The sequence below is a fragment of the Microtus oregoni genome, unplaced genomic scaffold, assembly GCF_018167655.1.
Source record: "Microtus oregoni isolate MIOR12 unplaced genomic scaffold, Mior012 000011F_ref0000422, whole genome shotgun sequence".
Lineage (NCBI taxonomy): Eukaryota > Metazoa > Chordata > Mammalia > Rodentia > Cricetidae > Microtus > Microtus oregoni.
In genome coordinates this window covers 16,799,682-16,823,488 of record NW_024543070.1, presented here as the reverse complement: position 1 = coordinate 16,823,488, position 23,807 = coordinate 16,799,682, and the positions used below count along the sequence as shown (strand labels likewise).

The 23,807-nt window shown below is 40.4% G+C and overlaps 3 protein-coding genes across 5 annotated transcripts in view; all 3 read left to right on the top strand.

The window, feature by feature from the left end:
- The window catches only part of LOC121453419 (protocadherin gamma-C4), a 725,389-nt gene that overhangs the window by 346,354 nt on the left and 355,228 nt on the right, over window positions 1–23,807 (top strand). The window lies entirely within an intron of this gene.
- LOC121453436 (protocadherin beta-6-like) lies at window positions 5,356–12,493 on the top strand. 2 transcript variants are annotated; one of them, XM_041660226.1, is made up of 2 exons: window positions 5,356–5,379; window positions 10,105–12,493. In XM_041660226.1, exons 1-2 carry the CDS (start codon window positions 5,356–5,358, stop codon window positions 12,463–12,465), a joined length of 2,385 nt encoding a protein of 794 aa, XP_041516160.1. In that variant the 3' UTR covers window positions 12,466–12,493. The 2 variants fall into 2 exon arrangements, with proteins under 2 accessions (XP_041516160.1, XP_041516159.1); XM_041660225.1 differs by lacking the exon at window positions 5,356–5,379 and having other exon boundaries at window positions 10,075–12,493.
- LOC121453434 (protocadherin beta-8-like) lies at window positions 17,007–20,218 on the top strand. Its single transcript, XM_041660223.1, has one exon. The coding sequence runs from the start codon at window positions 17,176–17,178 to the stop codon at window positions 19,567–19,569; it is 2,394 nt and encodes a 797-aa protein (XP_041516157.1). The 5' UTR covers window positions 17,007–17,175; the 3' UTR covers window positions 19,570–20,218.

The window sequence follows — 23,807 nt, the reverse complement described above, 5'->3', positions numbered from 1 at the left end:
GGACCAAGAGAGGACTAAGATAGAGGACCAAGTGAGAGGACCAAGGAAGAAACTCTGAAGCACAAGCTGTGAGCACACAGAGTGGACCAAGAGAGTGAACCAAGAGAGTAGGTCAAGAGAGAAGGCCAAGAGAGACCTCAGTGGCTCCCTGAGACATAGACAGTGACATTACAGAGCAGACAAGAACAGTTCCCAAAGACACAGACAACCATGGCAAAGATTGGACCAAGAGGCAAAGACACTGTTTGGTACCAACAAGAGGAAGAAATGGGTAGGCATCAATGCAAGAATTCATTCAACAACCTAAAATGCAACAGAATAACACCAGAACCTAATGATCATACAATGGGAAGACTTGATTATCCTAACCAAGAAGAGGCAGAAGAAGATGATTTTAAATGTAATTTTATGAGGATGATGGAGACCTTTAAAGAGGAAATGAAAAATTCCCTTAAAGAAATGGAGGAAAAGACAAACAAAACAGTGGAAGAAACCAATAAATCTCTCAAAGAAACCCAAGAAAAAACAATGAAGTAGGTGAAGCAAACAGTTCAAACAGTTCAAGACTTGAAGACTGAAATAGAGGCAAGAAAGGGAACACAAACCAAGGAAATTCTCAATATGGAAAATATGGGCAAATGAATGGGAACTACAGAAGCAAGCATAACCAACAGAATACAAGAAATGAAAGAGAGAATCTCAGGTGTTGAAGATACTATAGAGGAAATAGATTCATCTGTCAAAGAAAACATTAAATCCAACAAATTATTAACACAAAACATCCAGGAAATCTGGCACCATGAAAAGTCCAAACCTAAGAATAATAGGGATAGAAGAAGGAGAAAAACTTCAGTTCAAAGTCACAGAAAATATATTCATCAAAATTATAGAAGAAAACTTTCCCAACCTAAAGAAGGATATCCCTATGAAGGGACAAGAAGCTTACAGGACACCAGATAGACTGGTCTGAAAAAAAGAGTCCCCTTGCCAAATAATAATCAAAATGCAAAACATACAGAATAAAGAAATAATATTAAGAGCTGAAAAAGGAATAAGGTCAAGTAAATGTAATTTATTGGTCAAAGACAGACCAATCAGAATTATACCTGACTTTTTAATGGAAACTATGAAAGCCAGAAGGTCTGGACAGATGTGCTCCAGACACTAAGAGACCATACTTGCAAGCCCAAACTACTATACCCAGCAAAGACTTCAATCACCATTGATGGAGAAAACAAGATATTCCACACAAAAAAACAGATTTAAACAATATCTATCCATTAATCCAGTCCTACAGAAAGTACTAGAAGGAAAATTCTAACCCAAGGAAGCTAACTACACCCACAAAAACACAAGGAACAGATAACCTCACACCAGAAAACCCCAAAGAAGGAAAACACACAAACATTACCACAAAAAATAACAGAAATTAATAATTACTGGTCATTAATATCTCTGAATACCAATGGACCCAATTCACCTATAAAAAGACACTGACTAAGAGAATGGATACAAAAACAGGATCCATCCTTCTGCTGTATGCAAGAAACACACCTCAACCTCAAAGGCAGACACTACCTCAGGGTAAAGGGTGAGGATAAGATTTTCCAGTCAAATGGACCTAAGAAACAAGCAAGTGTAGCTATGCTAATATTTAAAAAGTAGACCAAACTAAATTAATCAGAAAAGATGGAGAAGGATACTTTATACTCATCACAGAAACAATCCATCAAGATGAAATTTCAATCCTGAACATCTATTCTCCAAATACAAGATCACCCACATATGTAAAAGAAATATTAATAAAGCTTAAATCTCACATCAAACCCCACACACTAATAGTAGGAGACTTCAGTGCCACACTCTCCCCAATGGGAAGGTCAACCAGGAAGAAACTTAACAGAGAAATAAAAGAACTAACATGTCATGACTCAAGTGGACTTAACAGACATCTATAGATCATTCCACCCAAACACAAAAGAATACACATTCTTCTCAGAACATCATAGAACCTTTTCTAAAACTGACCACATACTCAGTAACAAAGCAAACCTTAACACATAACAAAAAATTGGAATAACCCTCATATCGTATCAGATCACCATGGTTTAAAGTCATAATTGAACAACAACACTAATTGCAGAAAACCTATAAACTCATGGAAATTGAACAGTACTCAAGTGAACCACTCCTGGGTCAAGGAAGAAATAAAGAAAAAATTAAAGACTTCCTAGAATTCAATGAAAATGAAGGCCCAATGTACCCAAACCTATGGGGCACTATGAAAGCAGTGCTAAGAGGAAAGTTCAAAGCACTAAGTGCCTACATAAAGAAAGTGGAGAAATCTCCCACAAGTGACTTAATAACACACCGGAAAGTTCCAGAACAAAAAGAAGCAGACTCCCCCAGGAGGAGTAGGCAAAAGGAAATAATCAAACTGAGGGCTGAAATCAATAAAATAGAAACAAAGAAAACAATACAAAGAATCAATGAAACAAAGAGCTGATTCTTTGAGAAAATCAGCAAGACAGACAAACTCTTATCAAAAGGCAGAGAAAGAGAGAGAACATCCAAATAAACAAACAAAATCAGAAATGAAAAGGGGTCATAACATGATGAAATCTAGAGAATACTACAAAAGCCTGTACTCTATAATATTGGAAACTGTAAAAGAAATGGACAATTTTCTGGATAGATGCCACATAGCAAAATTAATTTAAGACCAGGTGAACAATTTAAACAGACCTATAACCTACAAGAAAATAGAAGTCAAAAGTCTCCCAACCAAAAAAAAAGCCAAAAACAAAACCAAACAAAATCCAGGGCCGAATGGTTCCAGTGCAGAATTCTCCCAGATCTTCAAAGAAGAGCTAATACCTATACTCCTCAAAGTGTCCCACATAATAGAAACAGAAAGAACATTGCCAAACTCTTTTTATGAGGCTACAGTTACCTTGATGCACAAACTGCACAAAGACTCAACCAAGAAAGAGAATTACAGGCCAATCTCACTCATAAACATAGATGCAAAAATATTAAATAAAATACTGGCAAACTGAATCCAATAACACATAAAAAAATCATCCACTATGATCAAGTTGGCTTCATCCCAGAAATGCAGTGATGGTTCATCATAAGAAAATCTATCAATGTAATCTACTATGTAAGTAAACTGAAAGAAAAATATATGATCATCTCATTAGATGCCGAAAAATCATTTTACAAAATCCACCCTCCCCTTTATGATATAGCTCTTGGAGAGATCTATAATACAAGGAACATACTTAGACATAATAAAGGCAATATACAGCAAGTCAATGGCCAACATCAAATAAAATGAAGAGAAACTCAAGGTGATTCAATGCAAATCAGTAAGAAGACAAGGCTATCTACTCTCTCCATGTATATTCATCACAATTCTTGAGATTCTGGCTAGAGTAATATGACAACAAAAGGGGATCAAGGGGATGGATTCAAACTGGAAAGGAAGAAGTAAGTCAAACTTTCACTATTTGTAGATGACATAATAGTATAAATAAGTGACCTCAAAAAATTCTACCAGGGAACTCCTAGAGCTGATAAATACCTTCAGTAATGGGGCAGGATACAAAATCAACTAGAAAAAAAATCAGTATCCCTCTTTTATACAAATGATAAAGAACCTGAGAAAGAAATTAGAGAAATATCACCCTTTACAACAGCTACAAATAACATAAAATATCTTGGGCTAACACTAGTCAAATAAGTGAAAGACCTGCACAATAAGAATTTTAAGTCTTTGAAGAAAGAAATTGAATAAGACATCCGAAAACGGAAAGATCTCCCATGCTCTTGGATATGAAGGATCAACACAGTAAAAATGGTAATCCTACCAAAAGCAATCTACAGATTCAATGCAATCCCCATCAAAATCCCAACACAATTCTTCACAGACCTTGAAAGAACAATAATAAACTTTATATGGAAAAACAAAAAGCCCAGAATAGTCAAAGCAATCCTGTACAATAAAGGAACTTCCTGGAGGCATCACCATCCCTAACATCAAGCTCTATTATGGAGTAATGAAAACTGTTTGATATTGGCATTAAAACAGACAGATTGACCAATGGAATTGAATCAAATACCTGGATATTAATCTAAACCCCTATGAACACCTGATTTTTGACAAAGAAGCTAAAATAACACAATAGAAAAAGAAAGCATCTTCAACAAATAGTGCTGGCATAACTGGATGTCAACCTGCAGAAGAATGAATATAGATCCACACCTATCACCATGCACAAAATTCAAGTCCAAATAGATTAAAGACCTCAATATAAACCCAACCACACTGAACCTGACAGAAGAGAAAGTGGGAAATAGCCTTTCATGCATGGGCACAGAAGACCACTTTCTAAATATAACCTCAGTAGCAAGATCCTAAGAGCAACAATAAATAAATGGGACCTCCCGAAACTTCTGTAAAGCAAAGGACACAGTCAATAAGACAAAAAGTCAGCCTACTGAATGGGAAAAGATCTTCACCAACCCCAAATCAGACTGATTTCTAAAATATGTAAATAATTTAAAAAATTAGACATCAAAATTTCAAATAATTCAATTTTAAAATGGGGTACAGAAATAAACAGAGATTTCTCAACAGAAGAATCTCAAATGGCCAAAACACACTTAAGGAAATGTTCAACATTCTTGGAATCAGAGAAATACAAATCAAAATGACTCTGAGATTCCATCTTACAGCAGTCATAATAGCTAAGATCAAAATCACCAATGATAACTTGATAACACCAATGCTGGAGAGGATGTAGAGTAAGGGGAACACCCCTCCATTGCTGGGAATGCAACTTGTACAACCACTCTGGAAATCAGTATGGCAATTTCTCAGAAAACTGGGAATCAATCTACCTCATGACCCAGCGATACCACCCTTGGGCATATACCCAAAGGATGCTCAAACACACTACAAGGACATTTGTTCAACTTTGTTCATAGCAGCATTATTTGTAATAACCAGAGACTGGATACAACCTAGATGCCCTTCAACTGAAGAATAGCTAAAGAAAATGTGATAGATTTACACAATGGAGTACTACTCCATGGTAAAAAACAATGACATCTTGTAGTTTGCATGCAAATGGATGAAACTAGAAAAAACCATCCTGAAGCAACCCAAATCCAGAAAGATGAACATGGTATGTATTCACGGATAAATGGATACTAACTGTAAAGCAAAGTATAACAAGCCTATAGTTCATGATCCTAGGGAAGCTAAGTAACAAGGTGAACCCTAAGAAAAACATACATAGATCTACCTAGAAAGGGGAAATAGACAAGATAACCTGACAAATTAAGATCATGGGGATGGGGAGAGAAGGCAGAGTGGAAGAGGAAGAGGAGGGGAGCAAAACCTGAGGGAATGGGATATGAACAAAGAGGTCATGACCATGATGGGAACAGTTTACCTGAGATAATGGGAGCTCTCCAACTCCAACCAGACAAGGAAGGACCCAGTATCAGACCAAACTAGACCCTATGAATGTGGGTGACTGTTTTATGGTGGGGGCAGACTGCAGGGCTTCTGGCAGTGGCACCAGAATTATCCCTACTGCTTGTACTGGCTTTTTGGGAACCTATTCTTCTTGGATTTATACCTTGTAAAGCCTAGCTATAGTAGGGAGGGCCTTGGACCTTCCCCCAAAACAATGTGCCTTATCCTTTCTGAGGAGTAGGTGGGGGTTGGGTTGAGGGGAATGTGGAGGGTATGGGAGGAGGGGAGTTAGTGGGAACTGGGATTGGTATGTAAAGTGAAAAAAGATAGTTTATTTTTTTAAAATGATAAGATGAAATAAAGGCAGAAAAAAAAGAAAAGAACTTCTGGAGGCATCACCGTTTCTGACTTCAAGCTCTAGTATAGAGCTATAGCAATGAAAACAGCTTGGTATTGGCACAAAAACAGACAGGAGGACCAATGGAATTGAATCAAAGAGCCTGCTATTAATCACACACCCACAAACACCTGATTTTTGACAAAGAAGCTAAAATTATACAATGAAAAAAAGAAAGCATGGTCAATAAATGGTACTGTCATAACTGGATGATGGCATGTAGAAGAATGCAAATAGATCCATATCTATCCTTATGCACAAAATTCAAGCTGAAATGGATCAAAGACCTCAACATAAATTCAGCCATGCTGAACCTCATAGAAGAAAAAGTGGGAAGTACACTTGAACGCATTGGCACAGGAGACTACTTCCTGAATATAACATCAGTAGCACAGACACTGTAATCAACAATTAACTAATGGGACCTCCTGGAACTGAGAAGCTTCTAGAAGGCAAAGGGCATTGTCAACAAGATAAAATGGCTACCTATGGAATGGGGAAAAACTTCACCAACCCCACTTTGTACAGAGGACTGATCTTCAAAACATTCAAAGAACTCAATAAACTATATATCAAAATATCAAATAATCCAATTTAAAAATGGGGTATAGATTCACCAGTCTGTGGTGGCACATGCCTTTAATCCCAGCACTTGGGAGGCAGATCTCTCTGAGTACAAGGCCAGCCTGGTCTACAAGAGCTAATTTCAGGACAGGCTCCAAAGCTACAGAGAAACCCTGTCTCAAAAAACAATAAAATAAAATAAAAATAAAAATGGGGTATAGATCTAAATAGAGAATTATCAACAGAGGAAGGTCTAATGACTGAAAGACACTTATGGAACTGCTCAACATCCTCAGCCATCAAGGAAAGGCAAATCAAAATAACTTTGAGATACCATCTTGCACCAGTCAGAATGGCTAAGATCAGAGGCACTAATGACAGCATATGCTGGAGAGGATGTGGAGTAAAGGGAATATTCCTTCATTGCTGGTTGGAGTGGAAGTTTCCCAAAATAATGGGAATCAGTCTACCTCAAGACCCAGCAACACCACTCTCAATCATATACCCAAAGGATGCAGACCCATACCAAAGGACATTTGCTCAACTATGTTCATAGCAGCATTATTCGTAATTGCCAGAACAATTGCCTGGAAACAACCTAGGTGCCCTTTAACTGAAGAATGAAGAAAATGTGGTTCATTTACACAATGGAATACTGCTAAGTGGAAAAAAAAAAACAATGACATCTTGAAATTTGCAGGCCAATGGATGGGACTACACAAAAACATCCTGAGTGATGTAACTCAGACCCAGAAAGACAAACACAGTATTTACTCACTCATAAGAAACTAGAAACTTCCAGAAAAACACAAGGATGACTCCAGCTAAGAATCTAAGCCTTAGTGGAAAGGGTACATAATTGCCCTTCCCCTCTGATCAGATTGATGACTACCTTAATTGTTATCATAGAACGTTGGTCCAGTAACTGATGGAAGCAGAAGCAGAGATACACAGCTAAGCACTCCTGGACCAAAGACCAGGAGTCCAGTCACAGAGAAGGAGGAGTGATATTATGAGCAACGGAACCAAGACCATGATGGATATACCCACAGAAACAGCTGACCTGAGCTAATGGGAGTCCACTGACCTCAGACTGACAGCTGGGGAACCAGCATAAGACCAAACTAGGCCCTCTGAATGTGGGTGACAGTTGTGTTGCTTGATCAGTTTATGGGGCCACTAGCAGTTGGACCAGTATTTAACCCAAGTGCATGAACTGGCTCTTTGGAGTCTAGTCCCTGTGGATAGACACCTTGCTTACCTTAGATATGGGGGGGAGGGGGCTTGGTCCTGGATCAAGTGATGTGCCAGACTTTGTTGACTCCCCATTAGAGGCCTCACCCTCTATGAGGAGTGAATGGAGTATGGGATGGCAAGAAGGTGGGGGAGTGGGAGGATGGGAGGGAGAGGGAACTGTGATTGGTATGTAAAATAAGATTGTTTAAAAAATAAAAATTGCAACACATGTATCTGGAAAAGTGTTACACTAATACACAGGAATCTATCTATCTATCTATCTATCTATCTATCTATCTATTATCTATCTATATATCTATCAATATATATCATCTTTCTTCTTACTCTCTTCCCCCCTCTCTCTTTTCCTTTCTTTTGAGATAGGGTCTCTCTTTGTTGTAGTAAGGAGACCACTTGTTTGTTTCCCGGCTGCCCAGACTCCAGAAATAATCACACAGAAACTGTATTAATTAAATCACTGCATGGGCAATTGCCTAAGCATATTGCTAGCTAGCTCTTACATCTAGAATTAACCCATCTCCATTATTTTATATTATATTTTACCATGAGCTTCTACTGGCAAAGTTTAAGCATGTCTGCCTCTGGTGGCAGCTCCATGGCTTCTCTTTAACTCCACCTTCCTTCTCCCAGCATTCAGTTTAGTTTTTCCTGCCTAGCTTTGTTCTACCCTATCAGGCCAAGTCAGTTTCTTTATTAATCAATGATATTCACAGCATACAGAGTGGAATCCCACATTACTTTGTAGCTCTGGCTGTTCTGAAACTATGTAGACCAGGTTGACCTCGAACTCACAGAGATCTGTCATCCTCTGATTCCCAAGAGCTGGGATTAAAGCCATGCCTGTCTTCACAACATTATTTCTGCAGGCAAATGTTCCAAACAGAAAAATATATATAATATAATTAAATACTACTTTCAAAACAATGCATCACAATGAAAAAAAGTCCATGCGAAAATGTGAATAATTTCATTCATCACTAGAGAAATGCTTACTAAACGTACACTACAGTATCATCACATGCTCAGTAGAGTGGTTGAAATGATAACATAAAGTGTTGACAAGACCATAGAGCGCCTAGAACTCCCATTCCATTGCTTTTTGCTTAAACTTTACCATACTGCTAATCAATCTTGAGTATACCAGACAAGAGGTCTACAATTGAGATGTATCACTATCCTTTGGGATCTTTTTCTTTTCAGAAACGTGGAATGTACTGCCCTTTAACTTACAAACCTCCATACTGTGTCTCACCACAGCTGGGATTACAGACACATGCCGCTGTGGCTGGTAGAGTAAGACTATATTTTTGGGAAAAAAATCTTACAATCTAGGCTAAGTCTCAATGTATCATCACATTTTAACTCACAGTAATTCAAACATTCAAAATAAAAACATATTACAACAAAATGACATGTACAATAATGTTGGTAGCATTGCTCTTTAACAATGTTCAAACCTGAACACAAACATAGTTCACCAACTGGAGCCGACGTGGAATCGAAGCAGACGCCTACAGAAGAGCGACAGAAAACAATGAAAAGAAAACTAGTTAGGACACCCTGTCACAGATGAACTTCACATAGTTAACGTTGAACGACACATGACCAGCACAACAGAGGAACACTCTAAAAACACAACTCATAAAAGGTCTAACAAAGAATAACGTGCAATGATACCAGTCAATATATTGCTCTTATAGAAAGAGTTAGTCACAAAATAATGGCCAGAGGGGGCATAGCATGTTTTTGGACATTTTAGTTTTTCTTTAGTTTCTGCTTATAGAAATATATTAACTGTGGAAAATATTTTGGTTGTGACAGTTCTGTCTGTATGTTCTATATCTAAACAAAATTAAATTTTGTAAAATTCATTTTTTCTGTATACAATTAATAAAATATTCAAGGTTTTTCATGCTTTCAGAAGAATTTTATTAAGATTACTATATCATATTAAGATACTATATTATAAATATACATTCACTTGATAGTAGCTTAGCAAAGGTAGGTTTACACCGCCAATATTTAGGAGTTGACATACACGGTATCAGGAGAAACACCTGTGTCTCAAAAGCAGGCTTAGAATTTAGGATGACAACTATATGCAATCATGAAAATGAACACTTGGTGGCGCCATCGACTAAGAGTGAGAATGACGGTATCGGCAAATACCCAGGAAAACAAAAGAGTGAGCTGAAAATCAGAACGCTGTCTGCTCCCCGGAAGGAGAAGATATTTAAGTGTCAACTAGAGGAGAAATCCCCGGGGTTGGTAAGACATTAAAGAAGATTTAATTCGAGCTTATTCACCAAACTATCTCTGGATTGAAACCAAATTGAAGAAGCAGCACCTTCTGGACTGCATCTGAACAATGGAGGCAGCTCTAGCAAAAACGCCAGAGAAAAGGCAAGTCGTTTTTATTGTTATGTTGTTGCTTTTGTGGGAGGCTGGTTCTGAGGCAATTAGATATTCCATGCCAGAAGAAACCAAGAGTGGATATTTGCTGGCTAATCTGGCAAAAGATTTGGGGCTCGGGGTAGCAGAACTGACCACTAGAGGGGCGCGAATCCATCATAGAGGAAACAAAGAGCTCTTGCAAATGGATGCTGAAACCGGGAATTTGCTCCTGAAGGAAAAACTAGACCGCGAGGAGCTGTGTGGGGCGACAGAACCCTGTGTGCTGCGCTTCCAGCTCATACTGGAAAACCCTGTGCAGTTCTTCCAAACTGACCTGCAGCTCACAGACATAAACGACCATTCTCCAGAGTTCCCGCACAGGGAAATGCTCCTAAAGATCCCGGAGAGCGCCCAGCCAGGGACTGTGTTTCCTCTGAAGGCGGCTCAGGACCCTGACATAGGAAGCAATGCTGTTCAGAACTACACAGTCAGCCCCAACCTCCACTTCCATGTCGTTACTCACAGTCGTGCTGATGGCAGGAAATACCCAGAGCTGGTGCTAGACAGAGCCCTGGACAGGGAGGAGCAGCCTGAGCTCACTTTAACCCTCACTGCTGTGGATGGTGGGTCACCTCCCAGGTCTGGGACCACCACAGTTCGCATTGAAGTCGTGGACATCAATGATAATGCTCCCCAGTTTGTACAGTCGCTCTATGAGGTTCAGATTCCTGAGAACAGCCCCCTTGGTGCGTTAGTTGTGGCAGTTTCTGCCAGGGATTTAGATGTGGGACTTCATGGGAGTGTAGCCTACTCTCTGTTTCAAGGTGGTGGAGCTTCTCTGCCATTTGTTATAGACGAGGTCACAGGAGAAATTCGCCTTAAAATGCCATTGGATTTTGAGGCAACTCCCTATTATAACATGGAAATTGTAGCAACAGACAGCGGTGGCTTTTCAGGAAAATGCAGTGTAGCTATACAGGTGTTGGATGTGAATGACAACGCCCCTAAACTCACCATATCTTCGCTCACTAGTTCAATCCCAGAAAATGCTCCTGAAGCTGTAGTTGCTGTTTTCAGTGTTTCTGATCCAGATTCTGGGGACAATGGAAGAATGGTGTGTTCTATTCAGAACGATCTCCCATTTCTTTTGAAACCCACATTCGAGAACTATTACACTTTAGTGACAGAGGGGCCACTGGACAGAGAGAGCAGAGCTGAGTATAACATCACAATCACAGTCAGCGACATGGGCACACCCAGGCTCACAACCCAGCACACCATAACAGTGCAGGTGTCTGACGTCAACGACAACGCCCCCGCCTTCACTCAAAGCTCCTACACCCTGTTTGTTGAAGAGAACAACAGCCCCGCCCTGCACATAGGCACCATCAGCGCCACAGACTCAGACTCAGGCTCCAATGCCCACATCACCTACTCGCTGATGCCTACCCACGACGCGCAGCTGGACCTCTCCTCGCTCATCTCCATCAATGCCGACAATGGACAGATGTTCGCGCTCAGGGCGCTTGACTATGAGGCCCTGAAGAGCTTCGAGTTCCTCGTGGGGGCAACAGATCAAGGCTCGCCTGTGCTCAGCAGTCAGGCGCTGGTGCGCGTGCTGGTGCTGGACGCCAACGACAATGCACCCTTCGTGCTCTACCCTCTGCAGAACGTCTCTATGCCCTTCACAGAGCTGCTGCCCAGGGCGGCAGAGCCTGGCTACCTGGTCACCAAGGTGGTGGCGGTGGACCTCGACTCTGGCCAGAATGCCTGGTTGTCGTTTCAGCTGCTCAAGGCCACGGAGCCAGGACTGTTCAGCGTGTGGGCTCACAATGGCGAGGTGCGCACCTCCAGGCTGCTGAGTGAGCGCGATGCACCCAAGCACAGGCTGCTGCTGCTGGTCAAGGACAATGGCGATCCTCAGCGCTCTGCCAGTGTCACTCTGCATGTGCTGCTGGTGGATGGCTTCTCTCAGCCCTTCCTGCCTCTGCCTGAGGTGGTGCGCGACCCCGCCCAAGATGAGGATGCGCTCACGCTATACCTGGTTATCGCCTTGGCATCCGTGTCTTCGGTCTTCCTCTTGTCTGTGCTGCTGTTTGTGGGGGTGAGGCTGTGCAGGAGGGCCAGGGCGGCGTCTCTGGGTGCCTGCTCTGTGCCTGAGGGACACTTTCCTGGCCACTTGGTGGATGTCAGCGGCACGGGAACCCTGTCACAGAGCTACCAGTATGAGGTGTGTCTGACTGGGGATTCTGGAACTGGTGAGTTCAAATTCCTCAATCCTATGTTCCCCCAGCTGTTGCCTCAGGATCCTGGGAGAGAAAGTAAGGAAAGTCCCCACTGCAGGGAGAGCTTTATATTCAGTTAGCTGTTGTATTTGGTTAGGGGGATTTATTTTTACCAAATCTACTGCAAAATTGAGTGAATTATATTGTATTGGTACTGTAATCAAAGCATATACATTTACTCATTTATGAAAACGGTGGGTTTTTTTCTTTCTTGATATCTATTGTAGTTAGTAGTTTCAGGTATAATAAGTATTAGGAACACAATTTCTCCATATTTCAACATATATTTTACTTTAGATCAAGTATTAGATCACAAAAGGTATTTTACTTCACCTGCTTTGGGGTTTTTTAAAGTTCAGTTTAGTTCTTCTTGGTTTTTGTTTTCAGGCAGGGTCTCTCTAAGTAACCCTGGCTATCCTAGAAATCACTATGTAGACCAGGTTGGCGGCACACTGGTAGACATCCATCCCTCTCCGTCTTCCAAATGCCAACTACTTTACTGTTTTTTTACCACAAAATTTCAAGTTTTTGTAGCTATTTTCCCTTTTTTTTTGTTGCTATTGGTTATTAAATAGAGGACCTCTTACATTAACCATACATTTAGGTAGTGAGCATCACTCATGGTTGAAGTTCCTGACAGTTGCCCTGAGTCACCATGAGCATAACAATTTGCATACTTGTCTTCCAAATTATAGCCATTCTCTGTACTAAATATTAAGACACTAGAAGTGTGACATTTTTCTTCTTCGGTGGAGGACATAAGTTGGAGATTGTCTACATTACTTGGCCATCACATACCTAGCACTTTGTTTTATAAATATTAATTTTAGCAATCTCATTTGTAAATATTAAAGGGATAACCTTATTATTCTTTATTTGCCACCTCTATCACTAAAGGAAAGTGTTTGAGACTGAAGGTAGAATCAGTAGTAGATCACATATGCATGCTAGTCCCTGTTAAATGATTGCTTGACACAATACTGTTAAAAAATTAATTTGAGCAACAGAAGTAACCACCAAAATTCCCCAAAGAATCCAGATGTTTGATGGTCTCATATTATCTTTTTTGTTCTAGAAATAAAAGTGTAAGTGAAGTTTTTGTGGGTTTTCTGTTAATCCCAGCTGTGAACTTGAGATCTATACCCACCTGACCTCTGGGCATGCTATGGAGGATTATTGTGCTGAGGTTAATTGAGGCGGGAAGACCATTTGTGTGGCATCATTCCCTGGGCTGCAATCCTGGACTGTATGAAGAGGAGAAAGTGGGCTGAGCCTTCCTTGCTCTCTTCTTCCAGCCTGGAGATGCAGTGTGACCAGTTGTTCAAGACCCCGGTTTTCACCTTCCTCGTCTTAGTGTAATCTTGAACTGTGAGCCAAAACCCTTCCTACTTTATCCTAGAAATAGGAACAGTAACTAAAGCAGCCTACATGATTTCATGGTATCATGTCCCGCACTCAGAGACTTGTGCGTTCTAAGCTGTGGCCCTGTCTCTAGTTTACATTAGTACATATGTTTCCTTTGGTTTTTCCCACAGCTCCTCCTGCCCTTTCAAGAGATTCTGGAAATTTCTGGAAATTTCAATATTATATTTGATTCTGGCTGTCAGTTCTGATCATCTTATTATGTGATTGCTAGCAAGGTAAATTTGTATGGATACAACTGAAGGAAAGCTTTATTGAAATTTTGGCAGTATGAATAATTTTTATTTTTATGTTTTACTTTTTAGCTAGTATATTTTCCTGTACAAAGCAATGGATTTCCTTATGAATTTTATGCATGTACATAATGTATACACATTGATCACACTTATCATTTGTGTTTCTAAATCTCAAGTGTCATCTGGAGTTCAATTATTTACACCTTTCCCTGAATTAATGATTCCTCCCATAAGGAAGTGAGGAAATATAAAACAAAAACGGATGATCATTCCTTATAGATGAAATGTAATTTTTGGTTATTCGATTTTAAAATGGAAGTGAGAAAGAGGTAAAAGTGAGAAAAGTAGATGCAAACTTAAATAGGGCAGACAGCTCTAATGACTTGCCCATTATGTGCCAAATGCCTCTTTGGGTCCTCAGGATGCCAGCCTGAAGAAAAAGAAGCTAAGCTCTCTTGTTGTAGCCCAACAGTAGAACTTTTGCCTAAAGATTCGAGTCTCTGGGTTCAATCTCCCCAGAATTAAGAAGAAAAAAATATATCCTCCTTCCTTCATGATCAAAGGTTACAAAATTTTATATATTTTAAAGTACGAAGTTATATATTATGCATAATATGGTAGAATTTCCCTCTGTCTTAGATGGATTATCTGACATCAGAGAAACAACCATGAAGCTGACTAAAGGACAGAAATTATTATGTCAGTGCAACAGAAAGTCACTTCTATGAGAACCGAGTCCTACAGACAGTTTGCTTAAAAGATAATCAACAGGTTTTTGACACAGACACCACAATTAAGTAGCCTCTGATAGCACGGAAAACTTGAGCTAGGGTCAGTTTTCCTGCCCAGGACACTTGTCAACTCAGAAGTCCAGGAAAGAAGACTGAAAAGGTAATTTGAAAACCCTCTGAAGGCAGAGTGAGATTTTGTACAAACTACCAAGAGCATAGGTTGGGAACTGCCTGGCAGAGTTGATGTAGAGAATTCACGCTTGTAACTTGAAATTTGCCCAAATTACTTGCTTTTAAGGACATCAGAGAATCCTGACCAAGTTTGGTGCCTGTTTGAGTTGGCGTGACTGTAGGAGGTAGAGCTCTGTCAAACCAAGAGCAAAGGGTGAGCTCCTCCTGGAAGAGGATAAGAGCATCCTGATTGTGGGCGGACTTTACACAGTCCCGACCTAGAAGATGCCAGTGCTAGAATAAAACTACAATGTCAAGATAATAACCAAAATAAAATGGTTAAATCTTTGAAACAAGGAATGACTGAGCAAATAAATAGAAATTTTATAAGAAAATGGAGCTTAAGATCAAAAGTCAGTTTCATTAAAAATTATATGTCACAAAGCTATATAAATAGTAAAACATCATAGAAATAATGAAATACAGAATTAATGGATACAATGCATGTCAATATGAGAAACCTTAAACAAATACAGATTTTTCTTTTTAAAAAGACTTAAAGCAACAGCACACAGTTAAGATCAAGTGGATCTCAGATCAGTTTTCAGCAGCCTCCCCAACACCTACTGCCTTCACCCCAGCTCAGAGGGACCCAACACCCTCTGCAAGCACATTCACACTCTCCTGAAGTATACACACATCACACAAACACAGAATCAATAAAAAAAAATCTTTTTAAAACATAGAAAATAAAGGTATGAGAGGTATCTCCGTGGTTAAAACACCTTGCTGCTTTTCCAGAAGACCCAGCTTGTGGTCCAACAAAACAACCTGTAAGTCTAATTTCAGTGGATTCTACACTCATCTGTTTCTATGAGGATCCACAAAGGAGATTGTTGTTCAACAAGAAGAAATGAGCTATCAACCTATAGAAGGCCATTAAGAAACCTAAGTGCACATTTGTAAGTCAGAGTCACTAAGATAAAAAAAACCAATTCTGTAAAATTCTGACTATGGAGGAAGGAAAACTATAAGTGATTTCCAGGTCTTCTAATGAGACAGGATAGAGATAGATAGATTTAGGGGATGGGCAGGGGGTGGGAAGAGACAATGAAACTATGATATGCTAAAAATATATGTTGTGTGATTAAATTTATCCATGGCTACACACTGTATAGCACCAAGTAGGAGCCTTAATTTAAAATATGGGCTCAGTGGTGTAAATGTAGGATCATCAACTGCAAGAAGCATGCCAGTCTGATGGGGTACCTATAGGGAGGAAGGATACACATGATGTGGAGAGGAATCTCTGCATTTCCAAGTCATTTATGTGATTTTAAAACTACTCATTAAAAATAGACTTCTTTTCAAAATGGAGACTTTCATCTCAATAAAATCCATGGTAAGTCTAGAGTAATGAAGACATAACCACCAGAGAGAAACAGGAACACTGGGGCAGACCTGCAACCACTGTGACTCAAGACAGTGATCACCCCTCAGAAGGGAGTGCGTCTGTTTGGAACACGGTATAAAGGCATTTGGAAACCAAGAACTCCAATTTAGTTCATTCAAAACATATTTGAAGTGAATAAGTATATAAATGCCAAAAGAAAATATTCAAAATATACACATTATTCTTATGACCTTAAATTATGAAAATTTAAAAGTACTAAACAAATTTGAAAATTATTAACAGGTCAAATTAAACACAATTAAAGTGTTTTATTGATCAAACCACAATATCAACGAAATGCAAGGCATTGAGTGGGAAATATTTGAGCATATCTATCTGGAAAAGAGATTATCCAGAATATACAGGGTATTTCTTCAGACCAACAGGCAAACAAATAGAAGCCAAATATCAGAAACATATACAAAATTATGAATTAAATTATATCTATGTGTAAATTAAAAGAATACTGAAACACTTGCAGTTAAAATTTGGAAAGAAATGGCAAATTGAAATGCACAAACAAATAAGGACGCTTGGTGGCGCTGCAGGCTAAGAGTCTGAAGAATTGGCTCTGCAGGCGCCCAGGACGCCATCTCCTTAGGCAAAGAACCAGTTCTTTGGCGGCTGTTCGAAAGAGAAGGTATCAAGAAAGGTTTCTGGGAGAATTTGGGAAGAAGGGGTCTCTCTAATCAGACTTAGTTCAATATTTTCACAAACGCTCGTGAGTGGATTGTAATTGACCTGAAGAAGCAGCACCCTATGAACTACATCTGAACAATGGAGACAGCTCTAGCAAAATCACCAGTGAAAAGGCAAGTCGTTTTTCTTACTATGCTGTTGCTTTTGTGGGAGGCTGACTGTAAGACAATAAGATATTCCATGCCAGAAGAAATGGAGACTGGCTACATGATGTCTAACCTTGAAAAAGATCTGGGGCTCAAGGTGGGGGAACTGGCCACCAGAGGGGCACAAATCCATTACAAAGGAAACAAAGAGCTCTTGCAGCTGGATGCAGAGACAGGGAATTTGTTCTTGAAGGAAAAACTAGACCGCGAGGAGCTGTGTGGGGCTACAGAACCCTGTGTGCTGCACTTCCAGCTCATACTGGAAAACCCTGTGCAGTTCTTCCAAACTGACCTGCAGCTCACAGACATAAATGACCATTCTCCAGAGTTCCCGAACAGGGAAATGCTCCTAACAATTCCTGAGAGCGCCCAGCCAGGGACTGTGTTTCCTCTGAAAGCGGCTCAGGACCCTGACATAGGCAGCAATGCTGTTCAGAACTACACAGTCAGCCCCAACCTCCACTTCCATGTCGTTACTCACAGTCGTGCTGATGGCAGGAAATACCCAGAGCTGGTGCTGGACAGAGCCCTGGACAGGGAGGAGCAGCCTGAGCTCACTTTAACCCTCACTGCTGTGGACGGTGGGTCTCCACCCAGGTCTGGGACCACCACAGTTCGCATTGAAGTCGTGGACATCAATGATAATGCTCCCCAGTTTGTACAGTCGCTCTATGAGGTTCAAGTCCCTGAGAACAGCCCCCTTAATGCCTTAGTTTTGACGGTGTCTGCCAGGGATTTGGATGCTGGGATATATGGGAAGGTAGTCTACTCTCTGTTTCAAGGCAGTGGGGTTTCTCTGCCATTTGTAATAGACAAAGTCACTGGAGAAATTCGTCTGAGGGAAGAGTTGGATTTCGAGGTTACTAGCCAGTATAACATAGAAATCGCAGCCACGGATGGAGGAGGCCTTTCGGGGAAATGCACTGTGGCTGTGCAGGTGTTGGATGTGAATGACAACGCCCCTGAGCTGACTATCAGAAAGCTCACAATCCCTATCCCAGAAAACTCCCCGGAGACTGTAGTTGCTGTTTTCAGTGTTTCTGACGCAGATTCCGGAGACAATGGAAGAATGGTGTGTTCTATTCAGAACGATCTCCCATTTCTTTTGAAGCCCACATTCGAGAACTATTACACTTTAGTGACAGAGGGGCCACTGGACCGAGAGAGCAGATCTGAGTACAACATCACCATCACAGTCAGCGACATGGGAACACCCAAACTCACAACCCAGCACACCATAACAGTACAGGTGTCCGATGTCAACGACAACGCCCCCGCTTTCACACAAAGCTCCTACACCCTGTTTATCCAAGAGAACAACAGCCCCGCCCTGCACATAGGCAACATCAGCGCCACAGACTCAGACTCAGGCTCCAATGCCCACATCACCTACTCACTGATGCCCACCCACGACCCACAGCTGGATCTCTCCTCGCTCATCTCTATCAATGCTGACAATGGGCAGTTGTTTGCGCTCAGGGCTCTGGACTATGAGGCCCTGCAGAGCTTCGAGTTCCGCGTGGGCGCCACAGACCAAGGCTCGCCCGCGCTCAGCAGCCAGGCGCTGGTGCGCGTGCAGGTGCTGGACGCCAACGACAATGCGCCCTTCGTGCTCTACCCTCTGCAGAACGCCTCTGCGCCCTTCACAGAGCTGCTACCCAGGGCGGCAGAGCCAGGATACCTGGTCACCAAGGTAGTGGCCATAGACAGCGACTCAGAACAGAATGCCTGGCTGTCATTTCAACTGCTCAAGGCCACGGAGCCTGGACTGTTCAGCGTGTGGGCTCACAATGGCGAGGTGCGCACCTCCAGGCTGCTGAGTGAGCGCGATGCGCCCAAGCACAGGCTGCTGCTGCTGGTCAAGGACAATGGCGATCCTCCGCGGTCTGCCAGTGTCACTCTTCATGTGCTGCTGGTGGATGGCTTCTCTCAGCCCTACCTGCCTCTGCCCCAGATGGAGCGCAATCCAGCTCAAGAGAATGAGGACAGACTCACGCTGTACCTTGTCATTGCCTTGGCATCTGTGTCTTCGCTCTTTCTCTTGTCTGTGCTGCTGTTCGTAGGAGTGAGGATGTGCAGGGGGGTCGGGGGAGCCTCGCTGGGTAGCTGCTCTGTGCCTGAGGGACACTTTCCTGAACACCTGGTGGATGTCAGTGGCGCTGGGACCCTGTCACAGAGCTACCACTATGAGGTGTGTCTGACTGGAGACTCTGAGACTGGTGAGTTCAATTTTCTCAAACCCGTGATTCCCAACTTACTGCTTCAGGATGCTGGGAGAGAAGTCAAGGAAACTCCTCACTGCAGGGATAGCTTTGTCTTCAGTTAACTGTTGTATCTAGTTCAGTGAATTTATTTTTTGTCAAATCTCTAACAATATGGTTCTCTTAAGAAAATGAGTCACTTTAATCAAAGTATTGGCATTGTATTGAAACATATGCATGTTCTCCATTGCTAAAATGTGTTTTTTTTCTTTCTTGCTCTTTTTAGTTATTTCAGGTATAGTGAATATTAAGAACATAAATTTTTCTATATTTCACCTTAATGTTTAACTTTAGCTCAAGTATTATGCAACAAAATGAATTCACTTTCCCTGTTTTGTGTGTGAGTGGGTTTTTTTTTTTGCCTGTTTGGTTTTCTTTTTTAAAGACAGGTTCTCACCATGTAACTCTGGCTGTCCTAGAACTCACTGTGTACTTCAGACAGCCTCCAACTGTTAGACATTCATCTCTCCGTCTCCCGCATGCTGACTACTTTACTGTTTTCACCCCAAAATTTCAAGTTTTTATGGCCCAGGTGTTCACGGTTTTTTGAGTTATGTTATTGCCATTGGATATTAAATCTAAGACCTTGTATGTGCTAATCATCCAGTCTGTTAGTGAGCTTCACTCACAGCTGAAATTCCTTATAATTATTACTAACAAGCATAGTTTTCTTCCAATTATAAACATTCCCTTGTTAAATATCAAGACACTAGAAATGTGACATTTTCCTTCTTTTGTGGACCATATATGTTGTATTATTTGTCCACCACATACCTAGCACATTTTACATAAATATTCATTTAACTATTCTTTTTTTTAAAGATTTATTTATTTATTATGTATACAACATTCTGCCTCGATGTATGCCCGCTTGCCAGAGGAAGGCGCAAGATCTCAATACAGATGGTTGTGAGCCACCATATGGTTGCTGGGAATTGAACTCAGGACCTCTAGAAGAGCAGCCAGTGCTCTTAACCTCTGAGTCATCTCTCCAGCCCTTAACTATTCTTTTGTAACTATTAAAGGGATAACCTTATATATTAATGATTTGCCACCTTTATCACAAAACAAAAGTATTCCAGACTGAGGGTATAATCCATGGTAGACCATGCATGCATGCCAGGCTCTAGGTGCACTTCCAGGTTCCAGAAAGGAACAAACACAAAGACAAATAACCCCACCTATTAAATCATTGCTTGACACAATAGCCTTTGAAACCTAATCTGAATAGTACAAGTAAGCACTTGGGTCCTCCAAAGAATCAAGACTTTTGATGATCTCACTTTATCCCTTTGTCTTAGTAATAAAAGTGTAAATGGAGCGCTATGGGGTTTTCTGTTCATCTCAGCTGTGACCTTGAGGTCTAGATCCACCTGACCTCTGGGCACACCTATGGAGGAGTATCGTGCTTAGGGAAATTGAGGAGAAAGACCATGGTGGGTGGCACCACTTCCTAGGCTAAGATTCTGGACTGTATGAAGAGAAGAAAGTGGTCTGAGCACAAGCCTTCTTTGCTCTCCTCTTCCTGCCAAAACCCTTCCTACTTTACCCTAGAAATAGGAAATGTACCTCAGACAGCATGCACGGTTAAATCATATCAGAAACCACACTCAGAGACTTGTGCATTCTAAGCTCTCCACTGTGGCCCTGTCTCTGGAACATACGTTTCCTCTGGTTTTCCTGCAGCTCCTCTTCCCCTTTCAAAAGACTCTGGGAATTTCAGTATTTTATTTGGTTCTGGTTGTCAGTTCTGATACTTTTCATTTTATATTGTTTGGTAGCTATGGAAAGCAAAACAGTTCTTTTTGTGATATTTAATTATCACTTGTTTGGTTATCTGGTGTAACCATGAGGTATCCTCAGTCAATTTAATGTTTCAATTGTGCTGCCTATTTTGGTTCTTAATTGATTTGAACTGTAATGAATTAAGCTGAATTATAATTAACTTATATTAAATGAATCAAGTAAGCTTATTATGTGATTTCCAAAAAAATACAATTGCAGGATTATTTAGCTTTCTCCAAAATATGAACAAGTGAAGAATTTGGTATACAATATAATATCTTTACATGTTTTGCTTTTTATTTAGTATATATTCATTGTACAAAGCGATGGATTCCCTTATAAATTTTCCATGCATGTAACAAATGTATACAGATTGATCATGTTTATATTTTGTTTGTTTTTAAATATCCAATGTCATTCCCATAGAGTTTAAGTGTTTGCATCTTTCCCTGAATTAGTGTTCCCTCCCATAATGAAGTAATGAAATATAGAATGAAAATCAATGACCACCCCTTATCCTTGAAATGTAATTTTGGTTATCCAATTTTAGGTAAAAGTAAGAAAAAGTAAATACAAACAAATATGTAAGTCTCAATATGGCAAACAACTTTAACAATCTGCCAGTTACGTGCCAAGATGCCTCTTGTGGTGTGGTACCCGTTACTCAGGATACCAGCTTGAACTAAGTGTCCAGTTCTCAGCATACCAGCCTGAACTAAGTATCCAGTACTCAAGATGCCAGCCTGAACTAAAAGAAGCCAAATTCTGTTGTTGTAGCCCAACAGTAGGACATTTGCCTAATAGGTTCAATCTCCCCAGCATTAGGAAGAAAAAAATATATCCCTCTTCCTTCATGGTTGAATATTACAAAAAGTCCAATATTTTAAAATATGAAGTTAAAGATTATGCATATGCTTCGTAGAATTCCCTCCAGCCTAGATGGATTATCTGACATCAGAAAAACAACCATAAAACTGACTAATAATCAACAGGTTTTTTACATAGCCACTATAACTAAGTAGCCTCTGACAGCACGGAAAACTTGAGCTAGGGTCAGTTTTCCTGCCCAGGACACTTGTCAACTCAGAAGTCCAGGAAAGAAGACAAAAAATAATTTGGAAACCCTTTGAAGGCAGAATGAGATTTTGTACAAACTACAATGATTATAGGTTGGGAACCACCTGGCAGAGCTGATGCAGAGAATTCATGTTTGTAACTTGAAATTTGCCCAAATTACTTGCTTTTAAGGACATCAGAGGATCCTGACCAAGTTTGGTGCCTGTTTGAGTTGGCGTGACTGTAGGAGGTAGAGCTCTGTCAAACCAAGAGCAAAGGGTGAGCTCCTCCTGGAGCATCCTGATTGTGGGTGGACTTTACATCATACCAACAATCAGTAGGTGTACATCACAAAACTGGGCAATATAAAGAAGACCAAGAGGAGAAAACATAACACAATGATCTAGAAGATGCATTGCTAGAATAAAACAACAATGTCATCAAAATAAAATGGTTAATATTTTTGAAAAAAGGGATGACTGAGCAAATAAATAGACAATTGTTATTTAAGACTCAATGTCAATTCTGTAACAAAAACATATATTTCATAAAGCTACATGAATGCTAAAAGTTCACGGAAATATAAAGGGATACAGAATTAATGGATGGAATGCATGTCTATATGAAACACATGAAATTATTGCAAGACAAATCTTTTAATTCTTGAAGAGATGGCTCAGCAGTTAAGATCAAGTGGATCTCAGTCCGGTTTTCAGCAGCTCCTCTTGTCGAGGGGTTACAGCTGCCTTCCCTCCAGCTCTCAGAGAGCCAACACCGCTTCAAGGACATTCACACTCTTTTGACATTTATTCACATATACATTAAAAATAAACATACTTCAGGAGACTTTCATCTCTGGAGTAATGAAGACAACAGAGTGTTACGTGACCATCGGAGAGAAACTGGAGCACTGGGGTAGACCTGCAACCGCCCTGATTCAGGACAGCGATAGCCATCAGAAGAGGGTGCATCTGTTTGCAACATGTTGTAAAGGAAATCAAGAGCTCCAACTTAATTCATCCAACACATATTTTAAATCAATAGGTTTATACAGCAAAAGAAAACATTCAAAATACACACATATGGTATCTTGAAATTAAGAAAATTTAAAAGTACTAAACAAATTTTTAAAATGTATTGCCAAATCAAACTAAACAAGATGTTTTATTGATCAAGTCACAATATCAACAAAATTCAAGGCATGGTGTGGGAAATATTTAAGCATTTATATCTGAAAAAGATTACACAGATTATACAAAATACTTCTTCATACCAACAAGCAAACAAATAGAAGCCCCATATCAGAAATAAACATGCTCCTCCCAAGACTCTATCCTGATGTCAGTCAACATGAAAGTGTGCAGACAAATGCTAGTTGAATTTAGGTGTGAAGTCACCAGACAAACACCAAAACTGAGACTACAACACTAATGTTAACAGGGATATGAAGCAACTGGAACGC